At 41.3% G+C, this 23,260-nt stretch overlaps 2 protein-coding genes across 6 annotated transcripts in view; both read right to left on the bottom strand.

Annotated features, from left to right (window-relative positions):
• Positions 1 to 338: 338 nt before the first annotated feature.
• GCSH (glycine cleavage system protein H) lies at positions 339 to 7,378 on the bottom strand. The gene is made up of 5 exons (XM_042027146.1): positions 7,241 to 7,378; positions 3,823 to 3,902; positions 2,735 to 2,798; positions 1,044 to 1,175; positions 339 to 468 (listed from the first exon to the last, which is right to left on the bottom strand). Exons 1-5 carry the CDS (start codon positions 7,359 to 7,361, stop codon positions 371 to 373), a joined length of 495 nt encoding a protein of 164 aa, XP_041883080.1. The 5' UTR covers positions 7,362 to 7,378; the 3' UTR covers positions 339 to 370.
• Positions 7,379 to 7,575: 197 nt separating this feature from the next.
• PKD1L2 (polycystin 1 like 2) overlaps positions 7,576 to 23,260 on the bottom strand; it is a 39,047-nt gene continuing 23,362 nt past the window's right edge. For 2 of the 5 annotated variants that reach the window (XM_042027135.1, XM_042027138.1), the window contains 21 exons: positions 22,868 to 23,061; positions 22,187 to 22,417; positions 21,875 to 21,976; positions 21,494 to 21,672; positions 20,999 to 21,145; positions 20,288 to 20,487; positions 19,906 to 20,132; positions 19,175 to 19,388; positions 18,001 to 18,229; positions 17,002 to 17,233; positions 16,462 to 16,558; positions 15,635 to 15,775; positions 14,746 to 14,931; positions 13,614 to 13,941; positions 13,389 to 13,522; positions 12,354 to 12,481; positions 11,857 to 12,017; positions 10,969 to 11,179; positions 10,345 to 10,446; positions 9,051 to 9,182; positions 7,576 to 8,253 (listed from right to left, as the gene is read on the bottom strand). In XM_042027135.1, the coding sequence (XP_041883069.1) occupies positions 8,128 to 8,253; positions 9,051 to 9,182; positions 10,345 to 10,446; positions 10,969 to 11,179; positions 11,857 to 12,017; positions 12,354 to 12,481; positions 13,389 to 13,522; positions 13,614 to 13,941; positions 14,746 to 14,931; positions 15,635 to 15,775; positions 16,462 to 16,558; positions 17,002 to 17,233; positions 18,001 to 18,229; positions 19,175 to 19,388; positions 19,906 to 20,132; positions 20,288 to 20,487; positions 20,999 to 21,145; positions 21,494 to 21,672; positions 21,875 to 21,976; positions 22,187 to 22,417; positions 22,868 to 23,061 (3,701 nt within the window). In that variant the 3' untranslated portion in view covers positions 7,576 to 8,127. Of the gene's footprint in view, positions 8,254 to 9,050; positions 9,183 to 10,344; positions 10,447 to 10,968; positions 11,180 to 11,856; positions 12,018 to 12,353; positions 12,482 to 13,388; positions 13,523 to 13,613; positions 13,942 to 14,745; positions 14,932 to 15,634; positions 15,776 to 16,461; positions 16,559 to 17,001; positions 17,234 to 18,000; positions 18,230 to 19,174; positions 19,389 to 19,905; positions 20,133 to 20,287; positions 20,488 to 20,998; positions 21,146 to 21,493; positions 21,673 to 21,874; positions 21,977 to 22,186; positions 22,418 to 22,867; positions 23,062 to 23,260 lie in introns of those variants that run through there. The other 3 variants (XM_042027136.1, XM_042027137.1, XM_042027139.1) reach the window with 3 other exon arrangements.

Raw genomic sequence — 23,260 nt, 5'->3', positions numbered from 1 at the left:
GTATCTCAGGGAAAACAGTAGTCCAGATTATGAGAACAGTCACGTGCCTATGACAAAACTGCCATTTTAAGGCTGTTGTTACTAAATTTGATGTCAAATGAATCTATGAAACTATGTATTTTAGCAAGTGAATTTTGTTTCCCAAAATATTATAGATAACATCTGGAGTTACATGAATCAGACAACAGAATAAAAAACCCTCTTGGGTACACAGATGTGAAACACTTTCATCACTGTAATTATTTATAGTCTTGTATATGTGATCTTAAGTGGTGCTTTTCAAGTTGCCAACACTGGATATTCAGTATTTCCTTGATTGATGACAAACTACACTGAAATATTTTGTATGAATTTATTTCATTATTCCAGCTCAGTCCTCAATGGATTTTATGTATTTCTCATAGGCATCTTCAGTCATCAGTTCATCAAGTTCAGCAGGGTTTGCCACAGTCATCTTGATAAGCCAACCTGTAGTCAGGAAATTAAAAAATAAAGGGTTGCTAACATCCTACAAGAAAGATGCATTCCTATTACTGCTTTAGGAAAGCACTCCCAGCAGGAACAACCAGCCTTGGAGCACTGGAGAATCAGCCAGGTTTTTGTGCAGGCAAAACAATGTTTCAGTATTTGAAAAAATGAACAACCAACCATCCCATCATAAGAAATGGCCTTTGGGGTCAGAGCAGTTGTGTAATTTAGTGCTGGCTCTGACAGTGGCATAGGGAGATACTGTCTGGAAAGAATAAAGGAGCCTGAGCTCAGTATCATGAACTCTTACAAGATCCAAAACTAGAAATGGAGTCAAGGGAAGTAGATTTAAATTCAGCCACAGTGTATATCTGAAAATAAGATGTAAAACCACTGTTCAAAGATAAGACTGTTATAATGCTTTAATGTTAAATTTTATTGGGCTTGAACTACATTCAGTATATTCCATTTAAGTCTCCACAACATTGAACTGGAAGAACAGGAATTGCAGAGCCATTTGTAGTAGCAAGAATCCACATAGTATTCATTATTGAAAGATAAAAATGACATCTTACCATCTTGATAACAAGATTTATTGACAAGCCCTGGATTATCTGCAAGGGCAGCATTAATCTCAGTCACTTCTCCTGAGAGAGGGGAGTAGAGTTCACTAGCAGCTTTCACGCTTTCCAAAGCTCCAAACTCATCTGAAACAGAGAATATGATGGAATGTTTCTAAGGGGAAAACACGAAGCACTGCAGTTTTTTCAGTCAGACATCCTGGTGATGACCCAACCAGTGAAGAAATGTCTACATCTTGAGCAAGAAGACAGACTGAAGTCACCCACTTTATGACAAGGATCAGCATTATTAAATTTGATGTTTATGGTCTTGAATTCTGGGGAACTTGTGCTAGCTGGCTACTACAGAAGGGACAGGAATTCCTTACATTTGGTTAATCCTTTGCCTAAAGCCCCACAGCACATGATATATTAACTTAGAAGGAACAACACCCAGCTCTTGCTGCAAGAGGTTTAAATGTGCCTTTTATCTACAATTTAAACCTTTTTATTCATAATTTGGTTACAAAATCAACACAGCCACAATTTCAGCAATCCCATTTTTCCTTCAGAAATGCTATCAAGTGTTATATTTGCATTCACTGGAAAACACACATTAGTATTCAGAAGCACCACACTGGAAGCACCCAGCAGCTCTTCCCTTTTTCCTGTTTTGGAGGGAGTTATGGAAATGGTGCCTGGAGCAATGTTAGTGCAGAGCAGTTCTCAGCCACAAGCAAACAAGACAGAGGCTGAAGGAACAGGGACCTGTCAGAAGAGTAGATAGGCACCAGCACAAGGGATCTGAGAACAACTTGTTCTGGGAAAGCTTGGAATTAGACTGAGGCCAGAATGGGCAGAAAAGAGAAGAACTTAAACGGAAATGAAATTCCTTCAAATAAAGCAAAACTACAAGTTGGTTAATTAAAATCCTACACAGAGAGACCTTTTGTCTAACAGTCAGCATTCAATGTAACACATTTGGCCAAAACAGTTTGATAGGGAGCTATTCCACAGTAAGGATGGCAGAAGAAAGACCTTCTCCTTTACCTCATAAACCCACATTTCTTTTTAAAAAATTGTCTAAAGATAATGACAAGCTTTTCCTCATATACTACCCAGACAGCTCTCAATGTTAATACAGGAAAAGGCCTTTCATTTCTACCTGTTTATGTTCAATTTCTTTAACAAGAAAAGTTACATAATTGAATGATGAAGAATGTAACAATTTGTACATCACTAATAAGCAAAAACCTGTGATTACATTTAATACCCCAAAATTACTGAGTCCTATATTTGTAGAAAAGTTAGACCTTGATATCAATTAGAAGTTTCACCTCATGCAATTCACAAAGTGTATAACTGGAGAATTACAAATAAACACTTGCAAGTTCAGACCAAAGCACAAATATTTGAAAAACAAAATATAGATAAAATCATTACAAAAAATATTTTAAATACTGTCTCTTTGAATAAATTTCTTCACAGTTTAAAAAGCAGGTATTTTCTGCTGCTAAGCACAGTCTTGACAGTGAGAATTTCAAATTAAAGCTGTCTCTTGTAGAAATACCTGAATTTATTTTGCATACAGAAACTTCATAATGATATTAATGACCATAAATATTATTTCAGAAAATGCATCTTTGCAAAGGAAGAGTGGGATGAGTAGAATAATCACTTCAGGAGCAACTAGAATTTAAACTTACCGTGTTTACTCAATTTTGTCCCAACTTCTGGAAGACTACAGTAAACAACGTCTCCTAATGCTTCCTTAAAAGCAAAACAAAAGCATCAGAGCATACATTAACAAAACTATACATAGAAGAGAACTGATACAGTAACTCTAGAATCTGCATATCAGTAGTCTCTGTCTCTAAATGTTGTTCTCATTCTTTAAGGATTGAGTATTTTTCACTTTTTCTTAGCAAATGCTTAATATGAATAAACTGTTTTGTTATCATAGCCCAAATACCAAATTATTGTTTCTCTATTACAGTGCTAATAACCCTCAGGCTCAAGTTCTATGGAGATTTCTTCTGGCAGAATGAGGAATAACATCTGCTGATCTTAGCATCAGCTACAGAGAGCTGTTAGCACAAAATTTGTCCTTAGTGACTTAACTGGGACCTGTATCACCATAAGAATTGGCTCAACTCTTCCCTGACACATGTATCCTATCTCAAAAAAGACCAGAGATCTCACAGAGTATTAGAGTTATTGACAGAAAACTGAGATTAAAGGAGATGCTGCTTGTCCTAAGAAACATTAGTTCCATTTATTGCTGGCTTGTCCCATTCATTTTTCTTAAGTTTCACATACAGCGAATCTCTGCCCAGAATTTGCCTGTGACTATTCCAAATCAAGTACCTGCATGAGAACAAAAAACCCAAAGGAATTGAGTAAGAAATACATGCCATGCTGTAAATCTGTTCACAACTGTTCTTTAGCCAGAGGGATTTCACCATATTTGTGTTCAAGGGAAATTTGACCCAAAAAAGTACGTGATGTCCTCTTCACAGCCATGAACTGCTCAGGCTTAGAGCTGAACATTGAAGTTTCTCACCAAGTTCAGCTCTCCACAGGTTCAATCTGAAGCTATTAAGACCTTATCAGAATGCTGAGATAGCACAAATATCACAAATAATGTGATAGACCTAAGTCCAGAAAATCATGCTCAGTGTGTCGCATATGCAATTAAAACAATAAAAAACCTGTAAATGTCCAAAGAGCAAGGACAGAGCAGATAGGCATAAATAAATATTGCAGACTTGGAGAAGGGGGGACGGATCAATACCTGTGCAAAATTGCTGATTCCTACTGTTCCAATGCCATTTTCCACAGATACCCATTCGTGCTTGTCTGTGAATTTGCGGGCTAAAAGGAAACAAACTTGGTATTTCAGAAAGAAGTGACATGTTGCTCACTTAAATACACATTTGCAGCTTAAACCGTGGGGCTCTTCACTGAGTTTGTTCATTTTTCTTGGAAAATATTTTAAACAGCCCATGCAATTTACAGAAGCACCTTGTTCTGCTCAGGACATAGTGACAGGGGCAGGACTGGGTGTCCTGCTCAGAGTATTATCAGCTCCTGTGCAACCATCTGGAGACTGATAAAGTACAGGACTAAAAGGACCAGCTCTCCTTCAAACAGAAGTGCAAATCTAAAGCTTATATGTGTATTTTACCCGTAGTTATACATTTCTATGATAGCACAGTGACTTTTCAAACATATTTAGTGTTTATTTCTGATAACTTCTTTATTATGGCTGGGAAGGCCAGTGTTAGTGACTCTAAAAAACATTACAGCATCTCATTCAAAGTGCACAGCTGGCACAGATCTATGTAAAATTAAGGCAAATTAATACAGGACAATTAATAAGGTGACTTACACAGACAACTGCTACCTAACAGAATTTGCTCTCTGTTAATATTGCTACTGTGAGAAGAACACAGTAGTTATTCTGTATCATGTTAAAAATAAGCCTGTTTAAAACCTTGTTAAGTCTTTTCACAGCAAGGTTACAATTCTCCTTACATTTCAAATCTGTAGGGTTCAAGACAGCTTTATTAGAGCAATTGTTTTTATAAAGTCATATGGAGAAACTTCAAAAGAAGTAACTGAAACAGGCAATATTCTTCTTGCTAACATTTTTCCTGGAACTTTTCTTACTTTGAGCATTTTCAGCCTGCCTTGTCCGTTTTCTCACTTCTATATAATTTCCCTGCAGATACCTTCCTACTTTTTTTTTTATTATTATTTTAATTAATTTATTTTTATTTTCTACTTGCAGCACCCATCCAGTCAGGTAAGGGATGTTGCAGAAGCTGAAAAAAATAACTTCTGAAACAGTTCCCTGAGTGATGAGTGCCATAGTACAGCTGCACGTTCCTTTTGAGTTCAAGATTCTCCTGTCAAGCTCATCCTGTGGGCTGGACTCTTTATGGCAAACACCAGAGAAACTACACTTCTGCAAGTCCTTGTACATTTTCTAAAATTGTCTGTGAAGGAAAACAGAAGTTCTCACTGTAGACCTGCTAAAATATTTCCAGTCATATTTTAAGCTGCTTCAATGGCAGTGATCCTCTTATTTGTGTTTGAAAAGTTCAAGAGTAGCAAGTCTCAGGTTAAATGGTTTGTCTTAGAATAGGGCCCAGGTTTTATAGAGCTCAGTAGAGCAATACGTGGTTTTGCAAGTATAGTACACAAACAAATATGAATAAATTGTAAATATAAAGTATTTTCCCATGGCTTACCAGTCAAAAATCCACAGAGAATTTCATCTAGCATTACTTATAACTACAAAAAATCTCATGACACACTCTAATGAACAGAATCTTAAATGTCTCAAATAATTTCAGGTCAAGATGTTAAACCCATGGGAATTCTATTGGAAATGAGTAATGAACTGTAAGAATGGAGAATGACAGTTGACAAATCTCAAACCCAAGCTGAACATGTCAAAAAGAAGCCAACCAGCACATTTTTATTTAGAATAATAATATTGTATAGAATCTGTTTATAAAGCAAGGCTAATAAAAAACCAGAAGATTTTCACACCAGTTTGGAATACAGCAGGAAAATGTCCTGAACAGTTAGAAGAGCATCTAACTTTCTTGCAGGCAAAAAAAAAAAAAAAAAAAAAAAAAAAAATTAAAAAATTAAAATTCTGAGCATGCAACAAAAACCACTGCAAATAAAGTAAAGGTCAAATTAAAAACAGTTAATAAGTAATCTCAGAATCTGAACTTTGAGCTGATGTGGTCAGCCCATTAAATAAATCAACCTAAAGGAATATGAAATGTCAATCTCTCTGCATTCTTTTTCAGAAGAGCAGCTGAATTTACTCTAGCTTCATTCATTTCAACAGGACTTTGGTTTCAGCTTAAGTAGCACGCTCTGAACTCAGGCCTTCATTTAGTGTAACCTGCCTCTGTTAAATATTTATATATACCTGAAGAGCGAACTCACACCGCCACAGAGAGGCATACAAAACTTTTCCTCTCTGCCTAAAACAAAAGCACTGTTTGTTACTCCTTCAAGTGATGTGTATAGAAAAACAATGGGTACATTGAATAGTGAAAAAAAGCTTAGATCTTGACTCAGTTTGCAAGTAATGACCAATAAATGTTATTTCTTTCACTTGCAGCAGAAGGCAATTAAACAGGTAGGTTTAAGATTATCTGGAAAGAAATGGATGAGCTCTTCTTAGTGGCAGTCATTACTTTTAAAGCATATTCTCCTCTTCTCGCCTACTTTTTAAACATTTCTGTTTGCTAGAGTACCACTGATCCTGTTTTTCAGACTTTCATGGGTAACTTCCATTCAAAAAGAGCTTTGACTGCAGTAGACGCTTTCAGAATGAACTACCCCAAATGCAAAATCACAGCAAGCACTGATGCCCGAGCCCATCCCCGGCCGTGCCACTCGTGCAGCTGTGGCTGCACAGGAGCCAGAACCAAACTCCTGCAGCCCAGAGCGGCTCAAGGCCCTGCCAGCCTGGCTGGGGCTCCCTGGCTGCCCACGCCAGTCCCTGCTGCGGCTCTGCCTCCACCGGACACCCACCCTTGGCCCTTTCTTGTGCTGCTGATGCTCCTTGGAGCCAACATCAAGCTGTTTATGAGCGGCAATCCCGGGAAAAGCGATCCGCTTTTTTGGGCAAGCTGGTGTACTCCCCGCTCGGCCCACTCTGCGAAACCTGCACGGGTCCAGAGGGGGACTGAGCCGCTTTGCTAAAAACTGCAGTGTGGAGATGCCGATAAAAGTTTCTGGCCAACTAACGGAGGTGAACCTGCTCGTGTGGGAGCGGGATCGGGAGTGCCAGCAGCAGGACCGGGGGCAGGTGAGGGGCCCTCCGAGGCTTCAGCCATCTTGCGAGGTTCTCCGGCCCCGCCGACACCGGGCGGCTCCGGGCGGCTGCAGCATCGCGCTCCGAGGGGCCGCCGGGAGGCAGGGAAGGAGGGAGGGATAGACGGACATAGGGATAGAAGGATAGACGGCGGCTGCCGCCCGGGGCCGCCGGTGGGACCCGCGCTCCGGCCACTCCGCGCACCCAGCCCCGGCTGGCGGGGGCTACCCCGCGGGCTGGGCCGGGGCGAGCTCCCGCAGCCCACCCTGCCCACCCTGCCGGGCAGAGGCACCACCTCTCCGCAGCACCGGGCCGCTGTCCCGCCTGCCCGCCGCTCACCTCCCTCCCTCGGGCCGCCACTCACCGGACAGCAGCAGCGAGCTGGTGCCCAGCCTGCGGGCCGCAGGCCCCCGCTGCGGCAGCGGGAGGCGCGGGCAGCGCGGCGCCAGCACCGGCCCAACCCGCCGCAGCGCTCGCCACGCCATCTTTGCCGGGGGCGGGCGGGGGCGGCACCGGCGGGAGGTGGCGATGGCGGCGGGGCGGGGCCGGGGCCGGGGCCGGGGCGGGCGGCGGTGGGCGGGGGGACCCGCGGGCCCTGAGAAGCAGCGGCCCGGAGTCGGCTGCGCGCTCCGCTGGCAGCGGGCACCGGGGCGGCCTGAGGGGGCCGCCATGTTCCGTGCGCCGCCTCGGAGGAGAGGATTTAGCCAAACAATGCAACAGCCGCTCGGTGTTTATTTAATAAATACAGGTGCCAAGTCTACAACAAGTGCACGTGGGACGTTGCGTCTTAGGGTTACCGCTATTTCTTAGCTATTACTCCAGAATAACACGCCGGCAGCACTTTGAGGGTGAACACCGCACCATTTTCCCAGAATCACGGAATAGGCTGAGTTGGAAGGGACCCACAAGGATCAAAGTCCAGCTCCTGGCCCTACAGAGGCACCCCAAAAATCCCATATGTGCCCGAGAGCGTTGTCCAAACGCTTTCTGAGCTCTCTCAGGTTTGGGGCCGTGACCATTCCCTGGGGAGCCTGTTCAGTGCCCGACCACCCTCTGGGTGAAGAACCTTTTCCTAATATCCAACACAAACCTCCCCTGACACAGCTCAAGCCGTTCCCTTGGGTGAGCCCGTTTTAGTCACAAGCTGTAATAATGTAAGCCTATAACCTAGCCTAACTCTAACCACTGCAGCTGGTAGCAAACAAGTAAATACTTTGCCCACAAGCAAAGTGACTTCAACGCGGTCTTCGTTCACTTGCTGACAGGTTGTTCCGGTTGTCCATTGGTGACTGGCTTCTCTTCCTTCTTGCATTTAATCCCAAAGAAACTGAAGAGTTTCATTAGCATTAGATCAACAATCTCCTCTTCTTCTGAAGCCTGAAATAACAACGAATAAGTTACGAAGAGTTGCACATCCAAAGTGGATTCAGTGTCTGCTGAAGCCAGAGCAAGTTGCAAGACAAAATCTCTACCTGAGGTGAAATAAGCCAACTTTCAGCAGAGCACGAGTGGCTGACAAGCAAAACATCATGCCAATATTTTTATTCAGACAGAAGCCCCAGATGAGTATGGACACTATAGAAATTTTAGTTGTCAAATCCCATGGAAATCTCTCTACAGGAGCCTGGAGTGCACTTGCCAGCTCCTATACAGCTCATGGTATACACAATGAGACACCCACCATTTCTACATGAAGTAAATGAGAAAAACTCAATATATCTTGTCTTCTATCAATCGTATTCTTTGTTTTCATGTCCCTTGACTTTATGTAAAATGTAGAGGAATTCTGGTCAGTACTGGAGTGTTAAGCTGGATTTCACACTATCAGTAGCTTGAATGGGTCAGGCACTCACAGTGAGAGTTTTAAAAGGAGCTGTAAAGCCTCAGGCACTTCAGTAGCAGTTTTGGCACTGATTTCAGTATAGCTGAGCACAAGCCTAAGAGTTTATTGCTGGATTTAGTATGTGAACAGAAGGCTACAATTCAGATCTGAACAAGGACTCATATGAACAGGAATGGACAGTGTAAATCTGCAAAATCTGAAGTGTACTTTCTGAACAAATGTTGCCTTTTAAAGAGTTGGACTGAATTTACATGGTTTTCATCCATGGTTGAATACCTGAGTAAGCACTGAACAAAAAATGTTAAAAGCAGGAGAGCTTAGATGAACAAACCTGGTAGTGCTTCTGCTCCTCACTAAAAGCAACCAGAATCACCGAAATGAATAGATTCAGTACCACAAATGTCATAAAAATTATGCAGGATCCAATTAAGAAGGAGCCTAAAACTGGATTATAGTCCAAGACCTGTGTAATGCATAAGGTAAGACATCATATTGTGATTGTGATAACAAACAAACAAAAAACCATACATACAGACATACAGATATACATATACACTTACATACAAGCAGTTGACCCAATAATAAGTTTGTCACTTTGAAAATCTTGTATGTAATCAATTACGTCATATGTATTATACATATATACAAAATTTCTCCTTTAGTCACTGTCCTGTGCTGAATACAATATAGTACAAAGACAAGAGAATATTTATATATATATGTGTGTGTGTGTGTGTGTGTGTGAATATGGACAATTTTGGGGGTTTTTTTAAGCATTTGCATTTGATTGTAATGGTATGACAGTTGCACATGAAAGTTGACAAGGCTGAGATCTGCTTATCCACAGAACAGCTGAAGCTTCCTCCTGCCTCAGCTTTCAAAATAGATGAAATCTCTGTATGCATTTACTTTATTGTACTGTATGCTTTACAAAGAAGCACAGTCTGACTGTCAGAGACACTTATAAACCAAGGGTTGTGAAAAATCCGAACCCTAATCTTCATATAAGCTACGGTACAGGAATGTATTTTCAAGATTAACATGAATGGGAGAGGTGGAAAAGTCTATGCCCGATTACTGATCTTCAAAGCCACCCATATCCTATTGGGTCCATGGTCTAAAGACATCCACCAAGGAGGACTTCACAGTCAGAGATGCCCAAGAATTAATCCACAAAGAAATGTTCAAAGGATATTGAAATATTTAAAAGATTTTACTGAAGAACATGAAGTTCCCTTGTGGAAGGCCTTGCCTTTCTTGGAAAGACAGAGGGGGTGTTCAGGACAAACACAGGGCTTTGTTCACATTTCTATACATAGCTTTCTAAGGAAATTGCTCAAAACCTTCAATCAATTAGTAACATCTCTAGCTGAAATGTGAGCAGGTTTCTTAATGAAAGGTTCATTATGAGCCTCCTCATGGTCAAAACAGGACATGAAAGAGATTTCACTTGGCGTCTTTTTCTTGCTCAGAAAAGGTGGCTGCTTTAGGAAGCTGTGGAGCTTGCAAAATTACATTAATGTTTAACACTAACTGAAAGTCCTTCTATTTGCTGGGTTAAAGCATATTTGATAGCTGAGATGCCAACTGTATGGTTGTAAACTTCTCAAAATTAGATGTGGTACCTCCTCATAGTTGAAGATTCCCAGCTGAAGACTGACCATGGTCTCTGCCGAATCAAAGAGAGTTTTGTAAGAGTAGAGCTTCCATCCAAATATCAGGTTTGCCTGCAGAGGACAGAAGCCACGTCTTGTGTCATGATCAGAGTCCTTGCTGCAAAATGTGTTTAGCTGTAAAACCTTTTATCATAGGTATGAGAATGTGTCTTACATCTGCTGAGCTTGCCACTAGATATGTAAAAAAGGTACTTATATCCCACTTATGAACTAGCCAAATGGAAAATGGCACTTTCTGAACTCTCCATGATTTAAGTTTTGTCCAGAAAATCTTTTTTTCTGTACTTTGTTCTTTGTCACATCTATTACACATAACAAATCCTTATTTTTCAGCGCAGTGTTTGATTTTTCACTAAATTTCAGTTTGCAAAGAACAGACAAGTGGATGTTTTAGCTTCACTTTCACTCATACAGAAGACTTGGGCTCCAAGCTGCTAACCTAAGATTTAGACAGGCAGCTTATTCCATTTTACATGGTAAAGTTACGTTGCTTTTAGCATTCAGAAACAGTTGATTTAGCCTGACAGTACCTGGAAGCAGACTGCAGAACACAGAAAGCACTGTCATACTCACAGCAATGGAATAGGCGAGGAACATGATTGCAATAACAGTGATGAATCCAGAGATATCACCCCATGCCCTCCTTAGTGCTGAAGTGATCATGTTCAGTTTAGGGTTGAGCCTCAGCAGATGCCACAGTTTCACTGTGGAGAGAAGCACCAGGAATGCAATCAGGTAGCCAAGAACTGCATCAGCTCTCGCTGTTTCACTGAAGCTTACAGAGCTGTTAGGAAAAAAAGAAAATACATAATATATCATGCACACGGAATCCTTTGAAGTGCATAAATGGGTATGCTGGAAACGCCATTTACTCTGTCCTTGGTTTCAGTGGAGGCCTAATGAATTCCTCCTTGCGTGTTCCCACCTGCACTTCCTACTGTGTGCACACAAAAAGCTCAGTTGTGCATGGCTAAGTTTTTTTTTTTTAAGGAGAGGAGGTCTAGGCTGTAGCCCAAATTCTGCTCATTATCCTGTGATTCTACCACCTCTTTCCTATGTGACCATTTTAAAAAAGATGTTACAATTTTCCATTCTGTACGAAAGAATCCATTATTGTCCTCTAAACAATGGCTTTTTACAACAAAGAACAAGGCAGATTATGTGCTTTCTGGGTGGATGTCCCATAGCAGAAAGGCTTGTTGGTTCACAAGAGAGGAAATTAGGGGCTAAAAAAGGGAACTTGGTGCTCAAGCCTGCTGGATTTTACTAGAGCAGTATCAAAAGAAAATCCTATTGCTGGCACAAATCTAAGCACTGACACACTCACAGGCTTCATGAATATAACCATCTAGGACAGCAATATCTAGCACAGACAAAGTGCTGTCTGGGAAGAGGAAAAACAGATTTATTTCTGCATAAGCAGCAACAACAAAGGATGCACTAAATAGCATTAGTACTTACTCCTCCTTGTGTTCCTGGTAGTAGCTGATGTCTCGGGTCCCAAGGACTGTCCGTTTCACAAACACTGACAGAGCACTCCAGCTAATCAGTATAATGGCCAGCTCCAGGAGATTCCACTTGCTATGGAAATATCTCCATCTCAGACTCTTCATCAGCTTGCCCTGTGAGGAGTTTTACTGTTTCAGTCTCATCACTCCATATCATACAGTCCACCTCTGAAGATTAGGGCAATGCCCTCCACAATTAAGCGGACTACTCTGCATTAATAAAACTACAGCTTGCACTAAGTTCTCATTATCTTTCTCAAAAGAATCATTCCAGCCAAATACAGTTTTGCTTTCCTATTATTTAATACTGACACTGTATCTAATTCAATCTTCCATTGGTGTAGCAGCACCAGCACTACTAAAATCAAGTACAGCCCTAAAGCTTTTGTGAGTGAAATCAACAGCAGGCACAAGGAAATGCTCTCAGCCAAACTTTCCATTGGACCTCACCTGTACTATCATGTAGTACACAATGAAGAGGAAAAAAATGACTTCTGCTGCAACCACAAAGATGTGGAGGCTGTTGGTGTAGGGGTAGAGCCGGACACTTTGCAGCTCTGTGCTTGTGAAGAAGGCCCCTAAAAAACAATCAGAGGTCACCTCAAGGCTCTGATAATGACACCTTTCTGCTTTCATTCAAACAACTCAGTTCACCAGTAAGACTTCTGTACTCACTTTCACATCAATGTGAGGCTGAATCCAACCACTGAACTGAGATTTAGATTTGACTATGTGAGTAACCCTCTAAGTATTTGAAATTTCCTCAAACAGGAATTTCAGAGTCAAGGCTTTTACAGTGGTAGTGCTGTCTGTGTGATAGCACAATAGTAATCCCAATAGGGCTCAGTTTGGATTGGACTGCAAATGCAGAAATACAGCAGGAGAACTTGGAATTTTTTAAAAAGCTGAATCTCATTCTAAACCCAAAATTAGCTTAGTTTTGTGGTCAGTTTGGGCATTTTCTGATACTTGGACACACCAAGAGAGGCTGCTGCTCGGACCAAATGTTTTCCTATAGCCTTTAAACCAGAATTTGGTTTCACTATTCTGTTTTATCCACATTATGTATTACATATTTACATAGCTATATATTAGAAGTCATCTGGAAGAAAAAAGACAGACTGTTATTTGTATTTTTTGTCTTAATATTGTATTGATTAGCTGCAGTGATTAGGAAACAGAATTTTTCTTGTTCCTGGTGTGTAAATTCTGGAGATCAAGTTTCAATAGTGTGTTTTCTTCATCAATAGATGACCACAGCATAAGCAAACATAAGATATTCCATTATGGTCTATATTACTGTGATGCTGCGTTTTTCCTAAATGGTTTGTAAAATTTGCATTGATTCTCTCATGATTAGATTTATTAAAACACTTGTCTTTACTAAAGAAAAAACTAGGAAAACACTGGCAGTGTGTAAATCTACCTTCTCTAGGTGCACTGCTTGCTCTTTTCATAAATGTGTAACTTAGGAAAGATTCTCACCTAAAGCATTGCTTTCAAACATCAGGCTTATAATGCAGAACAGGTTCACGTTGGCATTGTAGACTGTAAATTCAACAAACACTGCTCTTGTGAACGTGTCAAGCCAGACATTTTTGAAAAGGTACTGGAGAATTCTGTCAAAAGAATTGCAGCCAGTGATCTAACTCATACAGGAATGTATCACATGGAGGATGCACTGATAATTTACAAGAATACAAGTGGTACCTGGAGGCATTTTTAGGGTCAGTTCCCAGGTGAATCACATATCCCCCTCCGCTGTAGATGGCAAATTTGCCCCAGATGGGGTGTCCTCTCAGTTTGGACTGACTCTGATACTGCCATGCTGAGCTCAAGTCAGAGGAGTTATCAAAGGCTGAGGTATTCCAGTGTTCCCCATAAGCTGATGTATCTTCTGTTTGTAGGGAGTATGGAGCGTGGCATTCCTCAGCTACGTGCTGGAGTCTGGGAGAAATGGGGCAGGTGCCTCCTCTCACTCTTACTTGGCGAATTCGGGCACTACCCACCAGCTTGGAATTGCCATCTGTAATGAATCCTAAACAGGAGATGGAAAAGAGCAGCACTGGCAATATGAGAAAATTAATAATATTAATTTCTTTTATGAGTCAGTGATGCCTTAATATTTTGCCATATATTCTTTTCTCGGAAACACTGTAAGCAAAATAGTCATGAAAATGAAACCCTCATGTTGATTTGAACTGAGTTCTTAAATACAATTCACACTAACAGAGTTCTGTGTCACTCCCCATCTGTATTTTATACAGAAGAAAAGTGGGGCCTGGGGGAGAAAAGTGACTTTATACAGTGTTCATGTGGCCTGTCATGCCCAAAGAACAACTATGCTAATATATTTCAACATTTACCATTAAATGTGAGCTGGAAAATGAGTCATATTTTACTGGATATGGCTAGATAGAAACATGGTGATATTGCATAATTTGCCTTCACATTGACCCAAGTCCTGATGCAAACAGCTCTCCTGAGGAAAAGCTTTATGGTGCCACCTGTCTGCCATTCTTTTTTTTTTATTATTATTATGGGAAGAAAGTTGTGTAAAACTGAGGATATATCTGGAGTAAGTAATGTAAAATGTGAAAAATTTAACATTGCAGTGCAGAACTTTTGGGTTGTATTAAACATAAGGAAAATATCAGGGGACGTTTAACGTGGGGCCAAGCTGTAGGGTTTTGTTATCCACTAGTATTCCTATTGTAAGATTTCTTGCTAGCCTCATATACTCACAGTCCCTTTCTCCACTGAAATATGCAAGTTAGAGATAAGTATTAAAAATAATGTTTCAGAATCTGACAAGCTGAAGGGAAACAATGTGAATCTTCACCTTTATATGATCCATAAAGGTTTTTGAGTAAGGTAGTGTTTGCCCACATGAAAAAATCCTGGTAACTGTAGACATCATGGAATCCATCTGTAAAGCTGTCCTCAATGTGTTTGTTTAAATAGTAGGAATTGGGATCTCTCTGCCCATAGGCAATCAGTAACAGCATCCATAAAAACCCCAGATAGGCTGGAAAAAAAACCAGAAAGAGACAGCACATGTGAGCTCTGAGTTAACAATGCTGTTCAAAATAAATTGTGTGAATGATTTCTTCTGTCAGCACTTATTAGGCCACAGAGGTGCTTTATAGACTTAGTGACCAGTGCCAATGAATGCACCCAAGCTGCTTCAATGTGCTGCAGTTTAAGTGTTTCACATTTGGAATATGAGCAGCAGTCAAGAAAATAAGTGGGAAGGCTAAAGAGAAGTAGTCATGGCAGCTGTAAATAAAATGAGCAGTCTGACTTTGTTCCAAGTGAAGTTGAGGTATTTTTGCCATTGAGTTTAGAGGAAATAAAACAGGGGCATAAATCATTATCTATAGATACTATCTGCTTTTAGAAAGATGGCCTCCATCTGCTCTTTGATTTCAGCTTCATTTAACTATTGACTTCCTCCTTTTATCCTTTCTACTTTTCTTTAACCTCTCATGTGTGTGATGTGTTTCTTTACCGTAAAATGAAGCCCTAGCCACACTTTTATCTCCAGCTAACGTTCCCACCTCCTTGCAGCTCCAGCTGCCATGGAACAGCCTGTCTCTACATCATAACGTCTGGCAGAAAGCTGAAGATATGCCAAAACTTTGTCACCCAAGAGAACAATATTTTCACTGATGTAAAATTACTGATGAGTATTACTGAATAAAACAAGATAATCTACATGTGGATAATACCCAGGATTTCCCTGATGAGGGCAAAAGCTTTCTTCTCCTTCATGCAGCTGATTTTCATTTTCTCCACATCAGCAGCAGGAGGTGGCCGGTAAATATTGCTTCTGCTGTCTCTTTGGGCTCCAAAGAGAGGGTGTGAATCACCTGTGAGGGAGAGCAGTGAACCTTGGAATTAGTCAACAGATTATCCATGTCCTGCTTTTTCTTCCTTTGGACATTCTAAGGAAACATTTCTATTTAATGCTTTCCCTTAGGAAGACAGAGGATGTGATTTTAACCATTACTATAGCAAGGCAAACAGCGGGGAAGGAAGGAGCTCACAAAAACTGTGTTGGGTTTAGGACCAGGTGTAGCCCAGGTGTCTCTAGGCTGAGCATCTCAGAAGGTGGTGTATTTGTAGCCTGAGGCTGAGCAGGGAGGAAGCTGTAGATCAGATAACTTTGATGTGCCCTAGGATTCCTGTCTGCTAGTCAAGGCTTTATTTAGATATGATTATGACTGCAGAAGCCACTGTTCAGTTTAGGGGAATAATACAGATAACTGTGGTTGTGGAAAAGTATGTAACCTGGGAACCTTTATATAGGCCTTAAAGGATGTGGGAAATTTCTTTGTGAGAGGTTTTATTTATGCTTGTCAGATAAAGAGCTACCAGTCTACATGAAGGTTGTGTTTTGCATTGGGTCACTTATTTATTTTCCCTAAGTTGTGGAATAGTTACAGGTTTTGTTGCAAGGCAGTTGAGCTGAGTCACATATTCATGCATAAAGCACACCAAAAGCTAGGAGAAGACTGCACTTTCTTTAATAATTTCTCGCTTTACAGGCAGTTACCTGGTGCAGATAAAGGCTCATCAATAGCTGTGTTTTCTTCATCCTCATGTTCCACTTTCTTCAGAACCAGAGCAAAAAAAGCAGCAAATCCCAGCACCTGGAAAGAATCAGCTATAGACTCACCATATGCCCATTTCATATAAAGAAGCTCAGGCTTTGACCTGGATCCCTTTGGATCCAGGCACTGCAGGAACACAACTGTGCTTTGGGCTTGTTGAACCCATGCAGCTGAAGCCCATAAAAAAGAGAACAGTGCACAGTGCTGGGGTTTGCCCAGCTAAACTGATTTTGTGACACACCCTTCCTATTGAGAAACCTCATTAAACCCTGACAAAGCAAGGGAGATGAAACTAATGGAGTTAATGTCAGCAAAAGCCAGCAGAACTCTGTAAACCAACTGCTTCCTCTTGTTTTAAGGGCGAAGACTTCTCATTTTATATCTTAAATCCTGTAGCTCTTTAGAACATGTTACATTGTCTTTCTGCAATAGCAGCAGATGAGGTTCATCTTGGCCAGTGGTTGTATTTCTGAGGCTCTCACCTTTAAGGGCTGTGTGATGAAAAGACTTTCCAGGAAGGAGATGACCATGGAGATCAGCCACTTGATGGAGTTCTCCTTGCCATAATGGAGTCCGTAGAGCATGGTAAAGAACCCGGACACACCGCTGGTGGCTGCCACAAGGAACCAAGCGATGAACACAAACCACCAGGGCAGCCCTCTGTGGGAAAAACTTTTCTTGTCATCATTGGAGAAGTTTGGAGTATGGGACCACCTTGAGAGTCAACCAGAAGAGAAAAAAATCAGTCTGAGATGGAATAGGAACCAAAATCACAGTCATAAGGTTTACTGGTAATAGGCAACAACTAATGATATAAAATCAAAATATTCTAAATTCTTTTAATTAATGTAGTTATATAGGGTATATGGATAGCAAGAAGTACAGTGAGAAAAAATAATGAGGAGGCATGCAGAGATCAGCTAAAACCAAAATAAATGTGATGGGCTTATTTACTCCTCAGTTCACGCATAATTGAATCTCCAGTAGAGCTATTGACAAAGCTATGAGTGCATTTAAGCTGCCGAATGCATCTCTTGTGATCGCCATGAAGGCCAAGTGACGTAATTAGTGCAATTGTTTCCAATACTTCCAACTTAATTATCATATTTCACTGAACTATTTTTGTCTGCTTATTAATTTTTCTTTATCCATACATTTTAAGAGTCTTCTGTGACTTTGGAGCTCAGTGATTATCCCAGTCCTTTACTATCACATGGCATTGTACTGTAACTTTCCACTTTGGAGGCAAAAATGACAAACAGCAATGATGGGTCATTATTGCCTTTGTGTGCAGTTCACAGTGCATGGAAATTTCTTTGTAGCTCCTGCAGTGGTATAATAGTAAGACTTATTTTTACAGATATAATGATAGTTATCTAGCACATATTAAGCAGTAATTATTTGGGCTCTGTCATCCTGTCCAATTTTGAATTAATGACCTGAATTTACTTATACTGAGAATGAGATGAGAACTGGGTTACCCCTCACTGATGGATGCTGATGAGCAGATTTGGTTCTCCAGGAGGTTCTTCAAATGCTGAACCTGACAAACAGCTTGTGTGTAACTCTGAGGCATCTGAAATTTATGGGGCCCCAGCAATTCCAGCTCCATCTCTACATGCTGGAGTTGCATGTACAAGCAGCGATGGTAATCACTGTATTTCAGCTGCTCACAAATTCTCTTCTCTGGAGTTGGACTTCTTGCTTTTTCTGCAGGCAAAGAATTATTCATTGATTTATTGAGAAAATAGATAATCCTAGATTAAAATATTGTTCATACAAAGGGTGGCAGAACTGGAGCTAAAGATCATGAGTGTGATGAAGTGAAGAGTAACATTTGAAGGGATGTGTAAAAGCAGCTTTAGTACTAGAGCATAATGCTCTTGTGCTGGAATGGCTTGGAATTTTTTCCAGAAGGCAACTTAGTTAAACAGCAGTCCTAAAAGCTTAATAGACAGGTCAGATCAGATCAACTGTTAATTTGTTCTTGGGTGCCTGTGCAATTAGTAGCTTGGAAGACTCACTGGAAAAGCCAAATGTGAGCCTTAATGAAATCAGTGATATTGTTTACTCATACATTCTTGTTTAGTTGAGAGCCAGACTGAAAGGAACAACAGCACAAGGCCAAGAAGAAATAAAAGGACAGGTCAAAAAGACTGTGAAACAACTGATATTTGTGAGTCTTTTCATTGGTAGATGCTGATCCTGCTCCCAAGCCAGACTGGTAGCAAACATTTGATTATACAGCATAAGAAACAGATTTCACAGTTGTCTTTACTTAGTTGTGCACTCAGTGGTGCAGTGAAAGAACAAGAGGCAATGGGCACACCTTAAAACATGCAAAATTTCTGAACATAAGAAAAAACTTATGTATTGGACACTGTAGCAGGTTGCTCAAATAATTTGTGGAGTCCTCATCCTTGGGGAGACATTCAACATCTGACTGGATTTGATCTTGGACAATTCTGCTCCTGCTGACTCTGCTCTGAGCAGCATGGTAGGATCCAGAGATCCCTTCTAAGACCTCAGCTATTCTGTGATTCTGTAGTTGCCTTTGAGTCAGAAAATGTAAGAAGAGCTTGGGTCATGACATCCAGTGCTATAATAATTTTCACTGCAAAGGTTTCAGCAGGCATTTCACAGTGTGTTATTTACCTTGGATATCCACAGCACCTAATGTGACGCTTATAGGACCATCCTTCTTGCTCTCATGATAAAACCCTTGCCCAGCTCTGTTCTGCTGACAGATGATGTCCGCAACCAATGACAAAAGTGTGTTGATGTTAGTTGATTTTTCAAGGTCTGGCGCTGAGGTGAGAGATGGAGTCTTCAGGGCTTTAAAGAGTGAGTTGGCAATTCTTCTTATGTCCTAGGAAAGACAGCAGCAACACAGCAGTGACTCTGGCTGCAGTGGCTTATGCTGATGTGATCTGACAGCACCACTGGCTGGGATCTGCACCAATTGCTAAAATATCCAGAATGGATAACAATAGCACATCCTACAGTGCTGGGTGTGACAGACAGATTTCAGTGAGTTCAGGAAGGCAGCTTTCAGGGTTTGAAAGGGCAGAGTACCTTCCTGAGGACCTAAGCTGAAAAAGATGTGGTCCATGATACCTTCTATCTTCACTGTCTTGCTTAGCATTTGCTTTAACTCCTGAACACAGTGATTTGGTCACACACAATAACTGTGCAAGGGCTGGGATGTACAAAGACAACCTTAATGAAGGATTGCATTTAGGTGGGCAAATGCGTGCTTTGCACCAGTGGTAACTGTCTTTTCTCTTCAGACAGGCTGAAGTGCATCAGACAGGGATCGTTTGTGGCGCTGGGGAAGCCGGTAGTGCGTGGCAGCAGAGGGCAGTACAGGACTCATTGGGACTTGCCTTTGTCACAGCCTCTGGAGTGAGAGAGGCAGCCTGGGCGGCCCGTGGGGTGGGAGGCAGGCGTGGGGATACACGACCATTTTTTCCCGGCTTCTTCTCTCTCGCCTGCTGGGCTGGCCGGGGTCGTATGTTCCTGAAGATTTGCACAATGAGCAGGTTGATGGGGAACATGAGGAGGGAGCTCTCAAAGCCAATCATCACTTCCTGCCATGTGAACTCGATCTTACCTGTCAAGGTCAAACAGAGGGGAGAAGGAAAAATAAACCCAGGCAAGATAAACCATCAAGTCTCTTTCTTGTGAGAAAGCCCATTTATTCAACTTTTGCTTCCAGATTCTACTGTCTCTCTATTTGCTTGCCCAAGCAATGTTGAGTATTGTTACCCAAATCCATCTTCTGCTCAGCAGGATCCTTTGGCACACCCCAGAACATGATGCTGGTCAGCATGGTGCAGAGGAGCAGTGAGAAGCAACAGGACACGCGCTGGGCTCGTGTGAAGGAGCTTCGTGGGGAGCGGCTGAAAACCGAGTACCAGATGTGCCCATCCTGGAAACCCTGGGAGGTCTTCATGAAAAACAGATTGCTGGGAAGGACAAGAGGGAAATCAAATGGATTTATAAAAAGGAGAGGGAAGAACAAAACTCTAGTTCAGGGTCCTAACCTGTCCATGCTTCTAGGCACTATCAGAAGAAATAATAACTAGGAGAAATTATCAAATATCATTGCTTGATTTGCATGGAATGGTCATAGCTACTTATGTCCTATATTTCTGGCTACAGCATGGAGGGAAGGTGAATAGTTCCTACCTAAATTGTTAAGAAAATTACACATAAGAGAAGATGTTTGGGTTTCTCTAGGTCCTGTCAGGCTATCCTTCTTTAGCACCAATATTTTCACTATGGTAGTACTGTTAAGGTAATGATTAGATTTACTTAACCATCCTTCTTTTTTCTCTTGTTCAGAGCCCTTTAAGGGCAGTGGAAAAACCTGCCTTGTTTTCATGTTTTTCTAGGGCTTTGGTCTGTTTTTTCCATGCTTGCTTTTCTAGACTGACTGCTATCAAAAGGAAAAAAAACCTGTGAAATAGGGGGTACCTGAACTGCTTCAGGTCCTGTTCTGTTGCTACCGGGAACATTTTATCTAGGACACATTCTCCAATATCAATGGCTAGCCAAGAGTTACAGAGGAAGTACCATTTCTGATCCCGTGCCAGATCATGGACTGATACTCGATTCACATACCTGTTGGAGAAACACACAGGGCACAGTCATATGTCACTGAGTGTGTTAAATTCAGAACTCAACAAGACTGTGGAGGACAAACTCTGGCCTTTGGCTTCTTAGGGCGACTAAACTGTAAGGCACAGAACACATCCCATCCTGTACTGGACCTGGGATATGGGAAGCACTCCTGGTCCTCCAGTTTAGACTATGATTTGGTCTATTCATCTGCAAAAACTAGAATCTAACACTTCTTTTCTTTCTGGAACTGCACAAAGTTTTTTCAAGTGCTAGAAAAGGAAAGCTGTTGTCATTATAAAAAATTATTTGTGGATCTTTACTTACCAGGATCTCCAGACCTCCACTTACCAGGACGGACTGTCCCCTGAATTATCATGCCACAATCTAATACTCTGCAGTTCCCCAAGAGGCAAGAAGGTACAGAGGAGGAAAACATCCACTCCTCCACGTTCAAAGACACGTGTATCAGGATCATTTAGATGGTGGGGCTCACTCTGTCCGTCCAGTCCATAGAGGGTGAGAGTCACCTGGAAAATAAGAAGGTAAAATGAAGATTTGCACATCTTTTGTGTTTATTTCTCTAGCATACTCTTCCAGTTTTCATCAAACCTAAGGGCTTTCTGGCTCAAACAGTGCATTTGAGCTGTCTTATTAATAGCCTCAGGAGCTCCATTATTCATCCAGTTCCCTAGACAAATAAACTCTCTTCCCACACAGTGGCACTGATACCTTGGAGGTTGTGGCTGCACCACGGCGGTGTCCTGTGAAAACTGTCACAAGGTAACAATACTGAGCAAACAGGTCATTGTCTTCCAGGACTGTGATTTTCACCTGCAGAGTGACACAGCACAAGCAGTGTGTTAGCAGTCCTGTACGTACAGATTCCTGAAAGCTGTGAGTAGGAATTTGTCATCTTGTGAACAATGTTTACTTACCAGTTACAGGGAAAGGAGTAGGATTGGTTAAAGACTTCCTATTAAAACAGGCTAGGCTTAGTGGGCATTGGCCTGAATGCATTGACTTTATTAGCTGGAGACTTACTTTGGCATCATCCTGGAGGTCTTTCCTTCGAGCCCAAATAACTACAAGCACATATATCAGAAAGATGAATCCTACAGTTGTCACCACCACAGGATTGTCCACAAATGTACCAAAGAGCTGTGCTGTTTTGCTGACATCTATGGCATTGGGTATGACAAAGAAGGAGCTCCCAAAGAAGGTCAGATGGTTGCAGAGGCACTGTGTGCTGCTAGGATTTGTTTTTGGTCCTACCTGAAACCCAGAAAAGATTGCTGATAAAACATCTGGCTTCAAAGTATTAGGTGACTAACCAAGCAAAGGAAAAGACAGTGCTGAGATGGAAAAGACAGTGCTGAGATTGGTAAGTTAGTGTAGAGAGCTGCTGTACACAGAATTGTTCAAGTTCCAATAAGGAATATTAATTCTAACACCTAACCAGTAAGGGGCATTACAATATATCATGGAGTTGTCAGAATGGTTCCATTTCTTCTTATGTAGAAGTTCATCCCATGAAATAGAAATGGAAATGTTGTTTGAAGCTTAGTTCAATATGACTAAACTTCTTGAGTTTATTAAAACATCTCAAAATGATCTTGTTTTGTGGTGTCAGTTCAGTGCTATCATTTTACTACACAATGGTAGTGTATGAGGGCTGGCTTTGAAGTATAGAACAGACACATTGTTTTGTTTTGCTCTACTTACATGACATCCATAGCTGTTCCAGCCTCCCTGGTGCTCTTCCCAAAACACACAGTGGGATGCAAAGCAGGTGGCGTTTATGGTTAGCCCATCATAGACTGTGGAATCCATTCCCATATCTTGTAAAACTATGAAATAGTAGGTTCCCTCTCCAAAAATGAGTTCTTCTGGGCTGAGAACCCAGCTGTTTGTCTCACCTTGAACATAAATATTTTAGTTTCAATGTATATATAGAAAGGCTAATTCAGAAGTATGCAGCTGTATTGCATGTAACAAATAAACCAAAGAAACAGATGTGAAATCATTCTTAGCAACTCATTGTTCAAAGCATCCCAATCTTTGCTCCTGTTAGTGAACAGTTTATTCTACAGATAGGAACCTTGAAGCATGAGGTTT

This window comes from Corvus kubaryi, unplaced genomic scaffold, assembly GCF_017639235.1.
Source record: "Corvus kubaryi isolate FWS band 111438036 unplaced genomic scaffold, C.kubaryi_AGA036_p1.0 37300, whole genome shotgun sequence".
NCBI classification, from domain to species: Eukaryota; Metazoa; Chordata; class Aves; order Passeriformes; family Corvidae; genus Corvus; species Corvus kubaryi.
Note: the sequence above shows the minus strand (reverse complement) of the source record. Positions and strands in the feature narration are given on the sequence as shown.

Excerpts from the sequence above, each read along its gene's own strand:
- GCSH (XM_042027146.1), bottom strand. The coding sequence starts at position 7,361 with ATGGCGTGGCGAGCGCTGCGGCGGGTTGGGCCGGTGCTGGCGCCGCGC. Across the intron at positions 2,799-3,822 it reads GAATCAGCAATTTTGCACAG|GAAGCATTAGGAGACGTTGT; the intron begins GTATTGATCCGT and ends TTTGCTTTTAAG. Across the intron at positions 469-1,043 it reads TAAATCTTGTTATCAAGATG|GTTGGCTTATCAAGATGACT; the intron begins GTAAGATGTCAT and ends TCCTGACTACAG.